Here is a 17330-nt window from a genome sequence, read left to right on the forward strand (position 1 = left end):
GGCAGCCACAGACCAAGGTGGGTTGGGATAGGAATCAGCTGGAGAAACCAGTTCTGTCAATTGAGACATCGAAGTGATCAGACTGTTAGCAGCAGCCAGGCTCAGAAACATCTACTGGTTTCAGGCAGCTGGGTAGGCCACTGTCATCCAGGGGAGACCAGAGCCAGGTACCAGCAAGCAGGACAGGCTCTGATGAGCTCCGGTCCAAGGGCAGAGACTGCTTCTGACTGCATGGTGACGATGAGCTCCTGCGTGCAGAGAGGAGAGCGGGCTGCTGCGAGCTGCTGCGAGCTGGTAAGGTCCAGAAACTAACAGGAACCCATGGGACCGTAACTGGAAGGAGTCCAGATGGCTGCGACTAAACAATGCCAGAACACCAGATGAAATTTGAATTGTTGATTTTCTGAACATCGGAGTCAAAATGGTGCCCAACACCACAGTCAAGAGGCTTGCCAGTTGAATAGACACCGTGTTTTATCCGCGCCGCACAAACCAAATGGCATATTTGACAGCGACTATGCAGCAGATTTTTTAGCCTGTAGTTAGGGTTCATCTAGGTAGTTCAGACCCCAAGCTATCACTTGTGGCCTCAATTATTCACGTTTTTTGACTAGTTTGATTAAAATCTAGGGTAACTGTCATTCTTGTCTTTGAACTACATGTCAGAACACCTGTTGGGCTGAAATCATGGAGGGTTTTTTTTCCTTTTAGTGTGAGGCCATTCATGCCGTCACCTACCTACCCACCTGTCCATCCATTTAACAAACATCCAAAGCATACCTCACACGTCATAGATCCTTGGTGTTTCATGTGTCACTGTTTACATCTCCTCTGATTACTAGTAGATGGGAAAGGTAAAGAGTATGGTTTGACTTATTTTCATGCCAAATAGATTCTAGAAGGAAATGCTCAGGGAAAAAAAAAAGTTCTAAATAACTCAAAAAAAAAATAAAAAAGGATCCTTCTGTGTAGCACTGGGAACTATGTCTAGTCACTTATGATGGAGCATGATAATGGGAGAAAATAGAATATGTACATGTATGTGTAACAGGGGTCACCATGCTGTACAGCAGGAAAAAAAAGTTGCATTGGGAAAATAGCTATTCCAAAAAAAAAAAAAAAGGAAAAAAAAGAGGGAGAAAGGAGGGGAAAAAGGGAAGTGCATGTGGAGAGGAAACAGAGCAGGCCCAGCAACAGAGGGAGGTGTCGATTTGCCCCTGTATCTGAGGGTGCTGAGACACCCACCCACCCCACGCATCAGGGAGGGGCAAGATGAGATGAGAACGAGGATCGGAGGAATTTCCATTTTTTTTGGTCTTTTTAGGGCTGTCCTCCAGCATATAGAGATTCCCAGGCTAGGGGTCTAATCAGAGCTGTAGCACCAGCCTGCACCACAGCCACAGCCACAGCCACAGCAGCACCAGATCTGAACCTCGGCTGCGACCTACACCACAGCTCATGGCAATGCTGCATCCTTCACCCACAGAGGGAGGCCAAGGATGGAACTTGTGTCCTCATGGTTGTTAGTCAGATTCATTTCTGCTGAGCCATGACAGGGAACACCCCAATTTCTCAAACTCTGCCGTCTGGATTCTGGTGCCAGAGCCTGAGCTCTGCTCCTTCTCCCCTGCCTCTCCCCTACTACTTCCACACTCCACCCTGTTCACACACACACACACACACACACACACACACACACACAGTTTTCCTAGGAATTGTGAGTCAGGAAGAAAGAAGAAAGTAGGGGAAGAAGAACATAGGGGTCTGTGGTCCTTTCCCCCATTAGGGCCTTTCACCCTGGGTTGGAATCATAGCTCAGGTTTGTTTGCCCTCCCACCCTGAACTCCAGACTCCTGAGGTCCTAGTGTTCGGTTCTTCCTCTGTAAAACTCATCATAAATTGTCATGTGCTTTGAGTCTGTCCCCAAGACATGGAAGGAGATCAGTACAGTGCCGGGCACCTCGTCGGTGCTCCACCTGCCACTTGCGAGCATGGGTGTGGGGACCGCGCCCTCCAGCCCCGACCGGCCGGTCCCTGCTGTGCATCCCCCCGGGCTCCGAGCTTTGCTCCCACCGCTGCTCCTTGCGTCTTCTCCCAAACTAGTCACAGGCAGAGCAGAGCGAGCGGCACCTAACAAATCTTCGGGCTCTGACAGATCCTCGTGAGAGGACAGGGAACTAACATCAATCGGGGCCTATGGTGGCCGCTATGCAACCCTGAGATGGCTGTGTAGACGCTCCCAGTTTTCAGATGAGAAAACTGAGGCCTCAACCCAGCGACCTCCCCCTGTACTTTGGCACTTGCGTTTCCAAACCCACCTTCTCCCTCTTACAGGTTTTCTTTGGGATCTTTCTGGGGCCAGGCGGAAAGTCTGGAGACAAGGGACCAGGAAGGTTCTGAATCCTGTGTCTTACGCCTGGATCTGGCGCTCAACTCCCGCGCGGGAGGGCAGGGCGCCGGGTCCGTGCGGCAGGGAAGCAGGGCGCATGGGCCATGGGGCCTGGCAGGGGCAGACTGGGCGGGCCGGAGGGCAGAGGGCTCTAGACCGAAGTCCGAGAGAGGCCACAGCGGGTCCGGGGGCGTTGCCCCGCCCTTTAACCCCCGGGACACTAATTAACCAAGCTGCCAATAGGCGGCTGCGCGGAGCCGCGCCCCTCCAACTGCGCGGAGGACACAGCTCCAGAGCCGGGCTCCCGGGTAGCCATGGAGCGCCCGGTGAGAGTGAAGGCTTGGGTGGAGGAGAACCGGGCCTCCTTCCTGCCCCCGGTCTGCAACAAGCTCCTGTGAGTCCCATCCACGCTCCCATCCTCCTGCCCTCTGTCCTCACTTCCTCCATCTGCAACCCTCTACTCCAGCCCGGACTTCCTTGACCCAGACGCTTGCAGAAGGGGAGGATGCATCCTCGTGGTGTTCAGGGGAGGGTGAGGGCGGGCTGTTCCGGGTTTCACCGCCGTCGTCTGTTCCTCTTTCTGGTGACTGCTTGGAGATTGCGGCCTTGACGTCTGAGGATGGCTTGGTGACTGAGACCAGGAGAGATGCAGATGGCAGGTCGCAGCCCTGCGCCCCACCCTACCCCCCACCCCGCCCCGGGCTGAGAAACAGCTCTTCAACCCCCACTGACTCTCAGAAATTGGGGGGAGGGCAGGATTGATACCGCAGAATGGCTGTGGAACCCCAATCCCGCATCCCGACTCTGTCCAGGAAGCTGCAGGCCGAGGGAGACGTCGGAGATCAGCTCCCATAGGAGGGTCTTGATTTGATTCTTTTCCCAGGCTCCCTTTTCCGAGGGCGCGCACATACTCCCTCCCCGCCCCCCTAGCGCCTCTGCCCACAGCTCCCGGCAGAGCTGACCATGCTCCAGCCTCCCTCTTCCTCCAGCCCACCTCTCAGTCCCTCCCTGGTGGCCCCTTCACCCACCGGGTGGCCTGGCCTCATGGGCTCCCCAGCCCTGGGTTCACAGGCTTGTGTTTGCCGTGCCCCGCAGAACCTCCCCAACAAGGCTCCCACCACAGGGCTCCAGTCACTAACACCTTGTCAAGCCTGGGACTGCCAAGTGTTTTCACATCATCTCAAATAATTCTCACAGTCGCCCCTGAGGTGGGGTTTTAACACGTAACTTGCCCACAGCCATAGAGCTAGTGCAGGACAGGGTCCCAGGGTCCAGACCCAAGCTCATGCAGCAATTTGACTCCAAAGTCCACACTCTTGTCACTGCGCAATACCGCCATGGCTAGTGGTCAGCGTCCCCCCCCCAAACTTGGTCTCTTCTACTGTTCTTGTCGCCCCCACCCTTTCCTCCACTTCATCCTCGTCCACAGTCTCACCCTCAGCCTTCCACTCCTTCCCCCTGATTATGTCTCACATCCGACTGCTCCTCTCCAGCCCCGAGGGCCACGGCTCTGGTTCCACCCCATCCCCCGTGGGCACTTCCAGGCTGCCCTGCCTCCAGGCCCCCCGTCCAGCCCTCCAGCGCTGCCCCAATATTAGTACCCACAAAATGCAGGCCCTCCCTTTTCTCATTCAGCAGATGCTCACTGAGCACCTGCTCCACGGCCAGGCACCATTCTGGACCCTGGAGGTACACAGGAAACAAACTGACAGCGTCCTTCCTGGTGGAGCTGACATTCTGGTGGGAGGAGGATGCCAATAAACATAAGCAAACAAGGGGTGCGGGCGGGCACAGGGGGGCCAAAGGGTAGCATGGGGTCCAGCCTGCTGGGGCGGTGACGGGGGAGCTCTCCAGGCTTCTCCCAGCTCCTGGTGGTTGGGCTGTCATTTGCAGGCCGCTGCTGCATCACCCCAATCTCTGCCTTTATCCTCACATGGCTTTCTCCCCGTGAGCGTGTCTGTGTCTAAACCTCGCCTTTTAATAAGGACACCAGTCCCAGTGGATTAGAGGCCCACCCTACTCCAATATGACCATCTCACGTCTTAACTAATTACACCTGCAGCTACCCTAGGTCCAGGTTAGGTCCTCTTCTGAGATCCTGGGGTTAGGACTTCAACACATGAATTTGAGGCAGGTGGGGGGCGTCTGTGACGCTGCCAGAGGGTTTTGAGCAGAGAAGGGGCCCAGGCACATGCAGTCACAGACACTCACACGTTCTCTGGGTTGCACACGGGCACCCTGGGAGGAGAAAGGCGACTGACACGGACTGTGATTCAGAAACAGCCCTTTCCCTCTCCCCACTGTCCCCAGGCTCCCTCCAGGCCCCCACAGGCCCCTGCACCTCTCCTGCCCTCGAAGCGGGTTCAGGACTCTCTCCCCCCCGCCATCCATTGCAGGCACCAGAAGCAGCTCAAAATCATGTTCGTGGGAGGCCCCAACACCAGGAAGGACTACCACATCGAGGAGGGCGAGGAGGTAGGCCTGCCCTGACCAGCCCCAGGGGGAGGGGACACTTCCCAGGCCAGCGCCGGAGCCTGTGGGCAGGAGAGAGGGGTGGTCAGATGGGCGATGGATGAAGGGGGCACAGCAGAAACCACAGGGCAAAACTGCTGCCCGAAGTTGCAGGAGCCCAGTGACACCCTTGACAGCGCCATCCTTGAAGGGACCCTGCAGGGAAGCCCCGGGGAAGAGCCCAGCCCCTGCAGGTGTGAGAGGATCTAGCGGTTGGGCATCAGTCCATGGACACAGGGGCCGTCCCTGCTCCAGGGCCATGCCCTGTTCCCCGTGCCCCTAAACCTGAATATGCGAGATTGGCCTCTAAAATGAGGCCCAAAGGCTGAGAGGGACCTGGGTGCTCCACTCTGGTCCCAGGAGCCAAGTTCTCCGTGAAAGACTGGGCTGGGAGGCCCTCTCCTCATTTAGGGGGCAAAAGACACATCATTGCTAGGAGCTGTTTGACGGCGGGAGGGCAGGCAGGTGGGAGGGGAATTTGTACTTAATCCCTTTTGTACCTTGAATTTTGAACTGTATTTCTGTACTGCTTACCCCAAAGTAAATAAACAAAAGTAAATTTAGGAGTTCCTGTTGTGGCTCGGCAGGTTAAGAACCCAACATAGTATCTATGTGGGTGCAGGTTCGATCCCTGGCCTTGCTCAGTGGGTTAAGCATAAGTCTCAGATGTGGCTTGGATCCTGCGTTGCTGTGGCTGTGGCATAGGCTGGCAGCTGTAGCTCCAATTTGACTTCTAGCCTGGGAACCTCCATATGCTACAGGTGTGGCTGCAAAAGAAAAAATAAAATTAAAAGAAAAAAGGTGGGCCCCCTTGAGAGACACAGGTGGGTTCCCAGCTATCAGAGTCTCTGGTGGCAAAAGATCAGAATGGGGGCCCCATCTATCATCCTGGGGGTCCTGATGCTAGGGTTCGAGGTCCAGAGTCCAGCTTGGTCCCCAGCCTCCACCCCGACCACTGAAGTCTCTGCCACAGCTGGGGACGGGAGGGAACACAGGACGGTCACTCACTCAACAAGCATTTATTGAGCACCTAATGTGTCAGGGGCAGAGGGGTGAGGACCCCGGAGCCGCAGGGGCAGGCTGGGCAGAGCAGAGCCAGAACCAGCCAACCCCTCACCTCTCTCACGTCCCAGGCCCCGCACCGCTCCCGCCACCCACTTCTCACAACACACCTCGCTGGAGACCATTTTCCTTTGTGGAAAAAAATCAGCGGGAAAATGCAAAACTGCCGAGAAAGGATGAGATTAGATTGGGAGAGGTCACGGTGGGAGAGATGAGGCCAGTTTCAGGGTCTTTCCTGTCTGTCTCAGTCAGCTTCAGGCCCATCACCTTGTGTTCCAGAGGCTTCCACTCTGTTAGCCCAGGTCTCCCTCCTCCCCTTCCTGCCCCCCCCACCTCTGTCCCAGCCCCACCTCAGGGTCTCCCCAAGCTGCTCTGGTGGATGGTTATTCACTTAGGGGCCCAGCCAAGCCCTGACTTGGCTGGGTCACTGGCAGGTGAGGAGGGCTGGCTCGAGCAGGTGTCCCCACTCTGGAGGGACACTCAAGTGGCCGGGAGGAATTTGGCTAGAGGTGGGTTTCTGGCAGCCTGGTCTCACCTGAGGCAGGGGAGAGTGCCAACCACAGGCCCTGGGAGCCACAGGGCTGAGGTCAGCGTCCTCTCTGTCCAGGCTCCTCCCCGGTGAGTGGACGGAGCCCACTTTTCCTCCTCGCTGAGCTCAGGCCTCTGCAACACCTTCAGGCGCCCAGGCTCAGCTGCCAGCTTCTTACCAAGCATGTGATCTTGGAAGGTCCATCATGTTACCTCTCTGAGCCTGTTTCCTGGCAGCTCATGGGGGACAGCAGCCCCGCCTGTGGAAAGATGCACTGTGGGCAGAGTGTGTGGGCAGAGCCTGGCACAGAGGTTAGGTGCTTAGCACACATGAGTTCTCTGCAGCCCTGGCCCCGCTCTGACCTTGCCTGCCTGCAAGGCCTTTCCAGGCTGCGGAGGCCAGATTCAATTCAACAGCTGCCTGAGCGGGGACAGTTAATATTCTAGTTAGCCCTGGGCCCCAAACCTCCTTACTTCCAAACAGAGCATCATTCTTTTTGGATTGCCCACGACTGTTTGGGATTTTCTGCTGTTCAGGATCTGCACCTCTGCTCCAAGCTAGGCCTGTCTGTCCTCACAGGGTGGGCCTCTAAAATCCCACTTCCTCTCTAAGCTTTTGTTTAATGGCCGCTAACACCCTGCAGCCTCCCCAGAAAGGGCTTGAATTTGGCCCAGACCATCACTCCAACCCGGCCCTTGAACCTTCCCTGATACTCGCAGCGTCTAAGGGCTATGGCCCCTCCCTAGAACTCTCTAGGCCCTTCATCCTCTCCTCTCACCATGGGCACCCCCTGCATGCACACCAGGGGCTTCCTCCCAGCTGAGAAGGGGGTTGGGGGAGTTGCAGAATTGCCCCCCAAGATGGCCTGGTAAACTTGCAGGAATTACTTTTGTTTGTTTGTCTTTTTAGGGCCACACCAGCGGCCTATGGAGGTTCCCAGGCTGGGAGTCCCATCCGAGCTGTTGCCACCAGCCTCTGCCAGAGCCACAGCAACACCAGATCCAAGCCGCATCCTCGACCTACACCACAGTTCATGGCAACGCCAGATCCTTAACCCACGGAGCGAGGCCAGGGATCAAACCCACAACCTCATGGCTCCTAGTCGGATTCGTTTCTGCTACACCACAACAGGAACTCCTTGCATGAGTTACTTTTAATAGTAAAAGTACCTATGGTTTATTGTAGAAAATGTGCAGAATATCAAAAGACAAATGTAAATATATACCTTATTCATAATCCCACCACTCAGGGGAGCCACTGTGAACGCTGCCTGGTTTATACATGTCTCACATAATTAGAATCCTGCCGGGTATAGTTTTGAATCTTGCTTTAGCATTGTAACTTTAACATTTTCCCATTTTATTAATAGCTATTCAAAAACAGTTTGGGGAGGGTTTTTTGTTTGTTTGTTTTTTGGTTTTTTTGGTTTTTTTGGCTGCACCTGAGGCATGTGGAGTTTTGGAGGTTCCTGGGGCCAAGGATCAGCCTGAGTCAAAACAGTGACAACGCTGAATCCTTAACCCCTAGGCCACCAGGGAACTCCATAAAACACAGTTTTTAATGGCTGCCTAGTGTCCCCTATTCTGACTCCATCACAAAACAGTGACCTTTCCCCTAGTGTTATTAGCATCATTTCTGCTCTTCCTGCCTTCTCTAATATTAACAGAGGCTTATAGAGTGCTGACTGGGTGCTGGATACATTTGTGTACAGCATCCCAGGCAGACGTCACAGCAACCTTCTCAGTAGATATACTGTCATTTTCTGGATGAGGAAACGGAGGCACAGAAGGGCTGAGGTGCCCAAAGGTACACAGCAACCTGGCTGAGCTGAGGGCCAAGTGATGCTGGATGCTGGGCCTTTAACTCCCTTGCCCCGTAATAAAACAGCCGTGTGTGTCTACCACGAGGCAGGGGCCTTTCTGAAGCCACTTTCCTAGAAATGAAATGACCAGATCAAGGTGTAAGGTGGCCAGCTGTCCTGGTTTGCCCTGGATTTTCCCACTTCAGCACCGAAGGTCCTGCATCCCAAGAAACCTCTCAGGCCACCCCTCAGGGCTGTGAGCTGGGAAGGCTCTTCCTGCCCTTTAACCTTTAGAGCTGTCGTGTCCACTTACCCCTCGTGTCAGACGGTAACACACATTTGCAGTTTCCCTGCGCTCGGCTTGATGTCTCCTAGTAGATGCTGTGACAAGAACCTCTATCTCTTCTAACTCCTTACACGATAATAATAATTATTACTATTAATAACACCCCTTCAACTATTTGGCTGGTCCTTTTAACACCCTTGCAATGTGTGACTGGTAGGGGGAAAATGTGTCTGCCTCCTCCTCCCAGCGCTGTGGGTGCTCTCAGTAAACACATTAATTAGGGACTTAGGATGGAATCAGAAAAATGCAATAGGAGCCCCGCAACCCCCTGCCCCAGGGAGAGAGCAGGAGGCAAGTGCTCCCAGCCCCAAAGCCCCCAATTCATCCCAGCTTCCAGCATCGCGTCTACCATTCACCTGGCCATTTCCATGGAGGGATTTGGACCAGCACAGCTCACGCCACACAAGCGCCTCACTGTGTGGTCAGGGGAGCCAGCCCTGGCTCCAGAGCTACACACAGACGCAGGTCCAAACTGCTGCTCCAGAACTGTGACCTTTGGCAAGTTGCTTTACTCTCTGAGCCTCAGTTTTCTTTTTTCTTTTCTGCAGAATGGGGCTAATAATGTTTTTGGAGGTTGCAATAAAGATTTCTGCTAATGTGTAGGCATAGCTCAGAGATATTGCAGATTTCAGTTCCAGACCACTGAAACGGAGCAAATAGCGCAATAAAGTGAGAGTCATGTGAATGTTTTGGTTTCCCACTGCTACGAAAGTTATATTTATACTATACTGTAATCTATTAAGTGTGCAATGTATGTACTTTAATTTAGACAAAAAAAATACTGTTGGAAAAAATGGCAGTGATAGATTTGCCTGATGCAGGGTTGCCACAAACCTTCAATTTGTTTAAAAAAAAAAAAACCATGACATCTGGGAAGCACCATGAAGCAAAGGTCTGTCTGTACAGGAAAGTGCTTGCAGAGCCCTTGGGACACAGTAAATGGGGGATTCTCCTTGTCTGGCTGATGGGCCTCTGAATTCTCCAGTGAGCATCTCAGCCAGCCTCCTGCCCCCAGGCCAGACATGAACTGTTGTGTCCTGGGCACTTTGGTCATCACTTTAGTGTCAAGATGTGATCCTCATGTGTCCCCAGCACTGTGTCAGGGGAAGCTGGGGCCTCAGAGCAGGAGTGAGAGTGATGGAGCTGCTCATAAACTCCTAGGCCTTCAGGAAGTTTCTTAGGTTTCCTGGTCAGAACGCAGGCCCAGGACCTGGAGGAGGAAGTGGGAGGGGCCCGAGCCTGAGCCTGTCGGCTGTCCTGTTCCACAGGTGTTTTACCAGCTGGAGGGCGACATGCTTCTCCGGGTCCTGGAGCGAGGCGAACACCGGGATGTGGTCATTCGGCAGGGCGAGGTGAGAACGGGAACCCACCGTGTCCCCTCATCCTGGCTTTGGTGGGGGTCTTGTCCTCCCAGCATGCGCCCGCCCGACCTCCCCAAACCCCTCTTCAAGGCTGCACATCTCGGCACAGCCCACATGCCCTGGGGTTCTGGGGTAGAGGCTGGGCAGAGAGGGGGCTGGGCTGGACCATGGGTCAGCTGGGGAGGTCGGCCCACGAGATCTCCGTGGGGACTGCAGCCTTACCCGCACCTTGTCCCCACCCCTGCAGATCTTCCTCCTGCCCGCTGGCGTCCCCCACTCTCCACAGAGGTTTGCCAACACCGTGGGGCTGGTGATTGAGCGGAGGCGGCTGAAAACCGAGCTAGATGGGCTCAGGTAAATGGGCCAGGTCTGGGGCAGAGATGGGGGGTGGGCAGGAAGTAGAGGAAAGGATCCTAGGTGGACCCAAGAAAGCCACTCAGCCCCTGGGGAGAGGGATGGCGGCCGGCCTTGGAGAGCCTGCATTTGCGGGCTGATGGGGAGAGGGGAGGGGTACTGGGGGGGGGGGTGATGATTGGCAGAGACCAGAACCTGCGCTTTCCGCAATGACGTCTGCTGGGGAAGGGCGGGGCTGCGGAGCTAGATGCCAAAGTCAGCCCCACCTGGCCCAGGGCGGCTGAAACACTGCTGCTTCCCCATCACCGACCCCAGAGTTCAGTCAGTCTCCACCAGCGCACCCGTCTGCTTGTTTCTCACCGCAGCTCGTTCCACATCCAGCACTAATATTTGCTGTGTGCGGGCACCAGGCAGGCTAAGCCCTTTGTGTGTGTTTAGTCCTTTAATCCTCACAATGACTTATGGGGTAGGTACTGTTTGTTATCATCTGTACTTTACAGATGAAGAAGCTGGACCCAGGGAAGTTGAGTTTGCTAAGAAGCCACTGAGTGGGTGTTAGAAATACGAAGTTATCTAGGCCAGCCTAGATGGGAACGTGAGCCAGCACCAGGGAGAGGACAAACATGGTGCAGAGATGGGCGCTCTGACTCCATAGCTGAATTCCCATCTGGTTCCCATCAGCCACCAATTATCATCCTCTTGAGAGGAGAACTCAGCCTGTGGCTCAGGGGAGCACAGATTTTTCCAAAAGCTATGGTTTCTTTTGTTTTTTTTTTAACTAAGAAAATTTTAATTTCCCAATACGTTGTTGAAATCAGGACACTTGGCCCCACATCTTGGGTTTTAATGGACTTTTTTAAAAAGCTTCCCTTTTTCCTTATTACCAAAGTCATACACATTTGGTCTTGAAAGCTAGAAAAGAACAAGATAGCAAATTGAACAAGATTAAAATTGCTTTTCAAGAAAAGGGTAAATTTTATAGTATGTAAATGGTATCTCAATAAAAAAATAAAAATAGAAAACCCCCAAAAAAAGTCAACCCCCCAATTAAACCTAACAAAGCACTTAAATTTCCATCTCATCTTCTTTCTTGCGTATCAACACCTTGTCACATTGCAGTCTTATTGCAAGCATTGGTTTGTTTTGCTTTTTTATATGAAAAATTCATGAGTATTTCTCATACTACTAAATGATACAAATCCCCCACAATGTTAATGATTGCATACTAATCTACTGCAGAATAATCTGTTGTAGAAATAGATGGCTTAAATTCTAAAAGACATTTTTCTCAAGGAGATTTATATGGGGATCTTTATATGAGGAGAAGACGCATCTTCAGTAACATTTTTACAGCAAATTCAATAACAGATTTCATCTGGCTGCTTTTGACCTTTAATAAAAGCCAAGGGCTCAACATTAAAATGCCACTCTGAAGGCAATTCCTGGAGGACATCAGCCTCCAGATGTGAGGTTTTCTGGTGGCCAGCTCCATCCCAGCACAGAACGAAGGGTCTCAGGTGGGGTGGGTGCACTCTGTGTCTATAAACCATAAGTAGGACCACTTTTTTTGCAGGGGAGGTGCTGAAGAGCAGGGCTGGCTGGCTTGGGAGCTGAGTCCGGGGATTAGGCATTCAGTCAGTAGAGGTGCTGCCCACATGGGGGCCAAAGGCCAGGCCCCAGTCTGCCAGGCGCTCCTCAAGCCAGTGGAGCTGCAGGCTGAGCCCAGCTGAGGGCCTGGCTGGGCTTCAGGGAGTCTACTAGAGGCTATGTGTACAGTCATATGGACCTTCCTACGGAGAAGAGAGGCCCACTGATTTGGTCCTTTTTTTTTTTTTTGCTTTTTAGGGCCATATCCACAGCATATGGAGGTCCAAGGCTAGGGGTCAAATCGGAGCTGCAGCCACTGGCCTACACTACAGCCACAGCAACATCGGATCCAAGCTGTGTCTGACCTACGCCACAGCTCATGGCAACGCCAGATCCTTAACCCACTGAATGAGGCCAAGGATCAAACCTGCATCCTCATGGATGCTAGTCACATTCGTTTCTGCTGAGCCATGATGGAAATGCCTGGCATCCATGATTCCAAAAGGAGACGGACTCCCTCATCTGGGGGGTGGGGGGTATCTTCTGTTATCTTCTGCATGTTGGTTCCTTCTGGTCCCGTGTGCCTGGAGTGCCTGCAGGCAGGAGGAGGTGCAGCTGCATATCTGGATCAGGCTTAGCCTCAGCTGCTTCTTTTGGAAAAACACTTGTCACTGATGCTCTCTATGCTTCTAAGACTGTCTCGGGTCTGTCCTGCTTCTGCCACTTACAGGCTGTGTAACCCCTGCCAAGCTGCCCAGCTTATTTCTGAGCCTCAGAGCTCTAGCTACAAGCTTTGGGAACCAGGAAGCATGGGGTCGGTTGCCCTCCCACGATCGGGCGGCACAGGGAGAGCCAGGTGTGGGTAAGCACGCAGTGGCCACTAGGTTGCGCTAAGGGTCAGCTGTGCAGGGCCAGCAGGGGCCCTGACATCCACAAGCACATCCAGGCCTGAGGGAGGCTGCCCTGAGTCTGCCCAGATGGGGAGCTGGGTGCTCGTCCTTTGTTCTGGCAGGTACTACATCGGGGACACTACGGATGTCCTGTTTGAGAAGTGGTTCTACTGCGAGGACCTCGGCACACAGTTGGCCCCCATCATCCAAGAGTGAGCCCCCAGCCCAGCCCTACCCCTTGCTTTCCTGAGGCGCCACACTCTGACCCAGAGAGCAGACCCAGCTCAGCAGTGCTTCAAGGCAGCAGCTGCCAGCCCGAAGCCATCACACCCAGGATTAAGGGAGAAAGTCTACCACTCTGGGGGGGGGGGGGGGGGTGGAAGCCTGGAAGGAAGGGCTGGCAGATATACAGCCAATCCTGTGAGGACCCCGTGGGTGTGTTATGGGCTAGAATATATGAGTGTGTGTGTGTGTGTGTGTGTGTGTTCCTTTGTGCCTCACTAGCCTCTCCTCCTCCCCATTTGTCCCTGTAGGTTCTTCAGCTCTGAGCAGCACAGAACAGGAAAGCCCAACCCTGGTGAGGCCACTGGAACCACCCTCCCTCTCCCTCCCTCTTTTCCAGAGAAGGGTGGGTCTTGGCCCAGGGTACCGAGGAGTCTCCTTTGAAGTCCTCTGTCCAGTACTCAAGGCACAAGAAGATGGCACCAAATAGTGCCCCCACATGGCTGCTCCGTCCCAGAGCCCATTCCCACAATCGGGAGCTGGGACCCCTGGGAACTGGGCCCCCTGGGGTTGGGGGTCGGGGCCAGAGGACACTGACGGCAGCTGTGCTGTGGGTGCAGACCAGCTGCTCAAGGAACCGCCATTCCCCCTGAGCACACGGTCCGTCATGGAGCCCATGTCCCTGGAGGCCTGGCTGGCTGGCCACCGCAAGGAACTGCAGGCGGGCACACCACTCAGCCTGTTTGGGGACACCTATGAGACCCAGGTAATGCAGCCCTGGGCCACACAGGAACTAATCACATGGAGACACACGCACGCACACGCACACGCCAGTTTTGGAGATTGTAGACACAAGAACAGGCCTTCCTATTTCCTCCCTGATTCAGAGAATGAATGGCTTTGCTGTGAGTGGAAGCCCCTGGAGGCTACCTGGCCCCCAGCGATCTTTCTTTGCCTTCAGAGTGGGGGTTGCCCCATCCACAGATAGGTTCCTGGGGGTTAGGAGTCACCCCCCTGCCAGGACTTCTTGGGCCTTTGGCTAATCATAGCCTTAGAAAGAGATATTTGGGGGTGAGGGTTGGGTGGAAAATCACACAGAGACCCAAAACAAGCTGGCCTCCTTTCATTCCACAGTTAGTGAGTGCCTATTATGTTACAGGCTTTGGTAGCAAAATACGGTAGAGTCACTGCCTCAGAATGTACAGTGTGGTAAATGGACAAGTTAATCAGCAGCTGCCACAATCATGTGATAACGTTCTTTGGTAGAGAAACTACAGGAAGCCACTGGAGGATAGAGGAACCCAGCTGTGAGGAAAGTCAGGGAAGGCTTCCTGGAAGAGGCGATGTATGAGCTGAGTTTTAAAGCTCTTGTAGGAGTTTGCAAAGGGAAGAAAGAGAGAGAAAGCATTTTAGGTGAAGGAAAAGCCTGAGCAAAGGCCCACAGGCTTGAAACAGACTGACAATACAAATAGCTGAGGTTGGGAAACCAGAACAGGGGCAATGAGGCAGTGAGGGCAATGGCTAGATGGCCACAGTAGCAGACAGTGCCCAGGGGCTGGCAGCTCTCCTGGGCTGGATGAGGTGCAAGGGCTTATCCTTAAGACAGGAGTGCTTCACCCAAGTGACCAGGCTAGAGTGGTGCCTCACTGTAGCCCATGTGAGGACTGGATTAGGAGGGCCAGGGCCAATGTGGTGATGAGGAGACTCGCTCAGGGCTCAGTTCACCTGCAGTTTGCAGTTTGAGTTAGAGGCCCCAACGGAGGCGTGCTCACGGGATGCAGACCAGCCCCAAGAGGCCCTCACACCCCAGAGCTTACGCAGGGCTGTGAGAGCTGGCGGACCCACCCAGCAAGTCCCTCCCACCCCATGGCCCTGCCTGCCTCTTTTTCACACCCCTCCTCCTCCCTGCTTCCGTTTACTCCAGAAATATCTACTGAGTCCCACAGGCTCTGGGCCTGTGGAAGCGTGGCCTGCATAGCAGCTGTGGGCTTCTGGGCTGGTGCAGGTCAGAGCCGCTCAGCCTCCCTCTCCCTCCTCCCTCCTCCCCTCCCATCTCCCTCTTTAGGCCAGACTCCTGCCATCTCACGGAAGAAGGGAGGCGGGCATCCTCTGGGGGAGTTAATGTGTGTGCTGCACGGGTCTGCACAGTGCCGTGCACACACTCGTGCCTGTGTCCCTCCTCATGGGTCATCAGAGGGGCCGAGTACACTGTGTGATCCTGAATAACAGGTGGCCGGAGTGTGTGTGGGGTGGGGGCTGTGTCCTGGGAAGCCTTCTTCTCCCAGACCTAGTCTCTGCTCTGCACATGGCAATGAGGCTGTCCCACACAGGCCTGGTGTCTGGGGGCCAGGTTCAAGGCCATCTGCTGTGTGGGGCAGGATGCACCAGAAAGATTTGTGTCGCTTCCCACCAGGTAATCGTCCATGGACAAGGCAGCAGCAAAGGCCCGAGACAGGATGTGGATGTGTGGCTGTGGCAGCTGGTAAGTGGGGTCCTGGGAGAGGGTGGCACAGCCCCCTGCCTGCCCACGGAGACTGGGCTGCTCCTGGGCCTTGGATGCCCGCAGCCTGCACCAGCTCCCAGGCCTCCTGACCAAGGCCAACCCAGGGACCCTTGAGCAGGTGTTGAGGCCCAAGAGCATCCATTTGCTTCCCCTGCTCCTCTCTCCTAGGAGGGCTCCTCAGTGGTGACAATGGAAGGAGAGCACCTGAGCCTGACCCCCGGTGACAGCCTCCTGGTGCCAGCCGGGACTGCGTGAGTACTGGGGCGGGGGGGCGGGGACGGTTTACCCCCGGCTATGGGACTGCCCTCGTTTCGCTGGAATCCCAGGCTTGGCTGACCGCTGCCCACCTGTGAATCCACAGGTATGGCTGGGAGCGAGGGCAAGGTTCTGCTGCACTGTCTGTGACCCAGGACCCCACCCGCAAAAAGCCCCTGGGGTGATCCTTGCACTGTGGGCCAAAGCAGCCACAGGGTATGTCCAAATGCCACCCCTGCCAAATAACTTTCCCAGCCCCACTGTTTCTACGTGTGCTGCTGCCAAGTGACTCAGCGTGCCCCGGGCTGGGTCCTGGACGTCACGGTCATCCGTCCTCCTCCTGCCCTCTTGGCCAGGATACCAGGCTCCTGGGGACCAGGGCTCCCCTTCCCCCATCACAGCCCTCATCCCACTGCCTCTCATGGTCCTGCCAGGTGGACTGCTCCCCGAGGCCCCGCTGCCTCTCCGTCCCTCTGTCCCCACAGGCTCAGCACTTGCCTGTGCCCAGAAGGTTCTTCATAAAGGCTTCCTGGTGGACCAGCGCCTGCCGGTCTGCACACACACAGGCTGTGGTCCATGGCAGACACCGAATGTTCCCGTGACTGTGTATATGTTGGGGGAGGGGTGTCTGGGGCACTGGTGACCATGGACGTGTGGGGGACCTGTTATGAGGTACCCCCGCTTGCAGAGAAGCACTCATGCTGTGTGGCCCCTCCATGCGTGCCCCTGTGTCTGTCCTGGGGGCACAGATGAGGTCATCCCTCTGCCTCTCTTTCTCACTTATTCAAGTAACTTTAAAAAAAAAAAATAGCACCTATCAAGGTTTTTCTCCTTAATAACAGAAGTGAAAATGTAGAAATACATGAAAACACAAAATCCCCCAGCCAGGGTTAACCAGTTAACCACAGCCCTGGGCCAGAGCCTGACCACTGGGGGAAGAGAAGTCTTGCTTTAGAAATTGGACAGTTGCTTCTTCTGTAATCTCCAGTTTGTCTTTTTCAATACTAATAAACTTCCTTTTGAAAAGGCAAGGCTCCCTCAGCTGTTCTAAGGAAAACTGAATAAATGCTTTTGGGTCCATCTGGCCCTGGCATCAGTAAGGTTCAAAGTGAGTCCCCAAGATGAAAGGACATGCTGGGGACAGAGTGGGGAAGCTGTCAGGGCGCTGTCCTCCAACATTGTTCCCGCAGCCCCAGTGTGTCCTTAAAGTCAGACCGCTTCCCTGGGAGAGGCCCTCGGGCTCGCGGGCTGGGTGGCCCTCCTGGTTCCCAGGAGGCCCTGCTCCTCTCCAGCTTCAGGTCCCTCTGCAACCTTCAAGTCCTGCCCAAGGCCCCAAGGGCCTTGCCCTGCTCTCTTCTGGGATGACATGAGGCAGCTCCCCACCCTCCCCCAGGACCAAAGCCATTTGCCCACCTCTCCCCTTTTCTATCCTATTCCACATGCCTGGGTCAGGGTCTGAGACCACCTGGGCTAACCTATCTGTTGACCTGGGGCTTCCAGGTACAAGGCTTGTGCCTGGA

At 54.7% G+C, this 17330-nt stretch overlaps 1 protein-coding gene across 2 annotated transcripts; it reads left to right on the top strand.

The window, feature by feature from the left end:
• On the top strand, window positions 2564-16841 carry HAAO (3-hydroxyanthranilate 3,4-dioxygenase). 2 transcript variants are annotated; one of them, XM_021085670.1, is made up of 11 exons: window positions 2564-2783; window positions 4786-4864; window positions 9907-9990; window positions 10247-10353; window positions 12953-13042; window positions 13364-13407; window positions 13673-13818; window positions 15466-15534; window positions 15724-15806; window positions 15917-16026; window positions 16296-16841. In XM_021085670.1, the coding sequence occupies exons 1-10, from the start codon at window positions 2704-2706 to the stop codon at window positions 15993-15995; spliced, it is 861 nt and encodes a 286-aa protein (XP_020941329.1). In that variant the 5' UTR covers window positions 2564-2703; the 3' UTR covers window positions 15996-16026; window positions 16296-16841.

Source organism: Sus scrofa, chromosome 3 (assembly GCF_000003025.6).
Source record: "Sus scrofa isolate TJ Tabasco breed Duroc chromosome 3, Sscrofa11.1, whole genome shotgun sequence".
Taxonomy (NCBI): Eukaryota; Metazoa; Chordata; class Mammalia; order Artiodactyla; family Suidae; genus Sus; species Sus scrofa.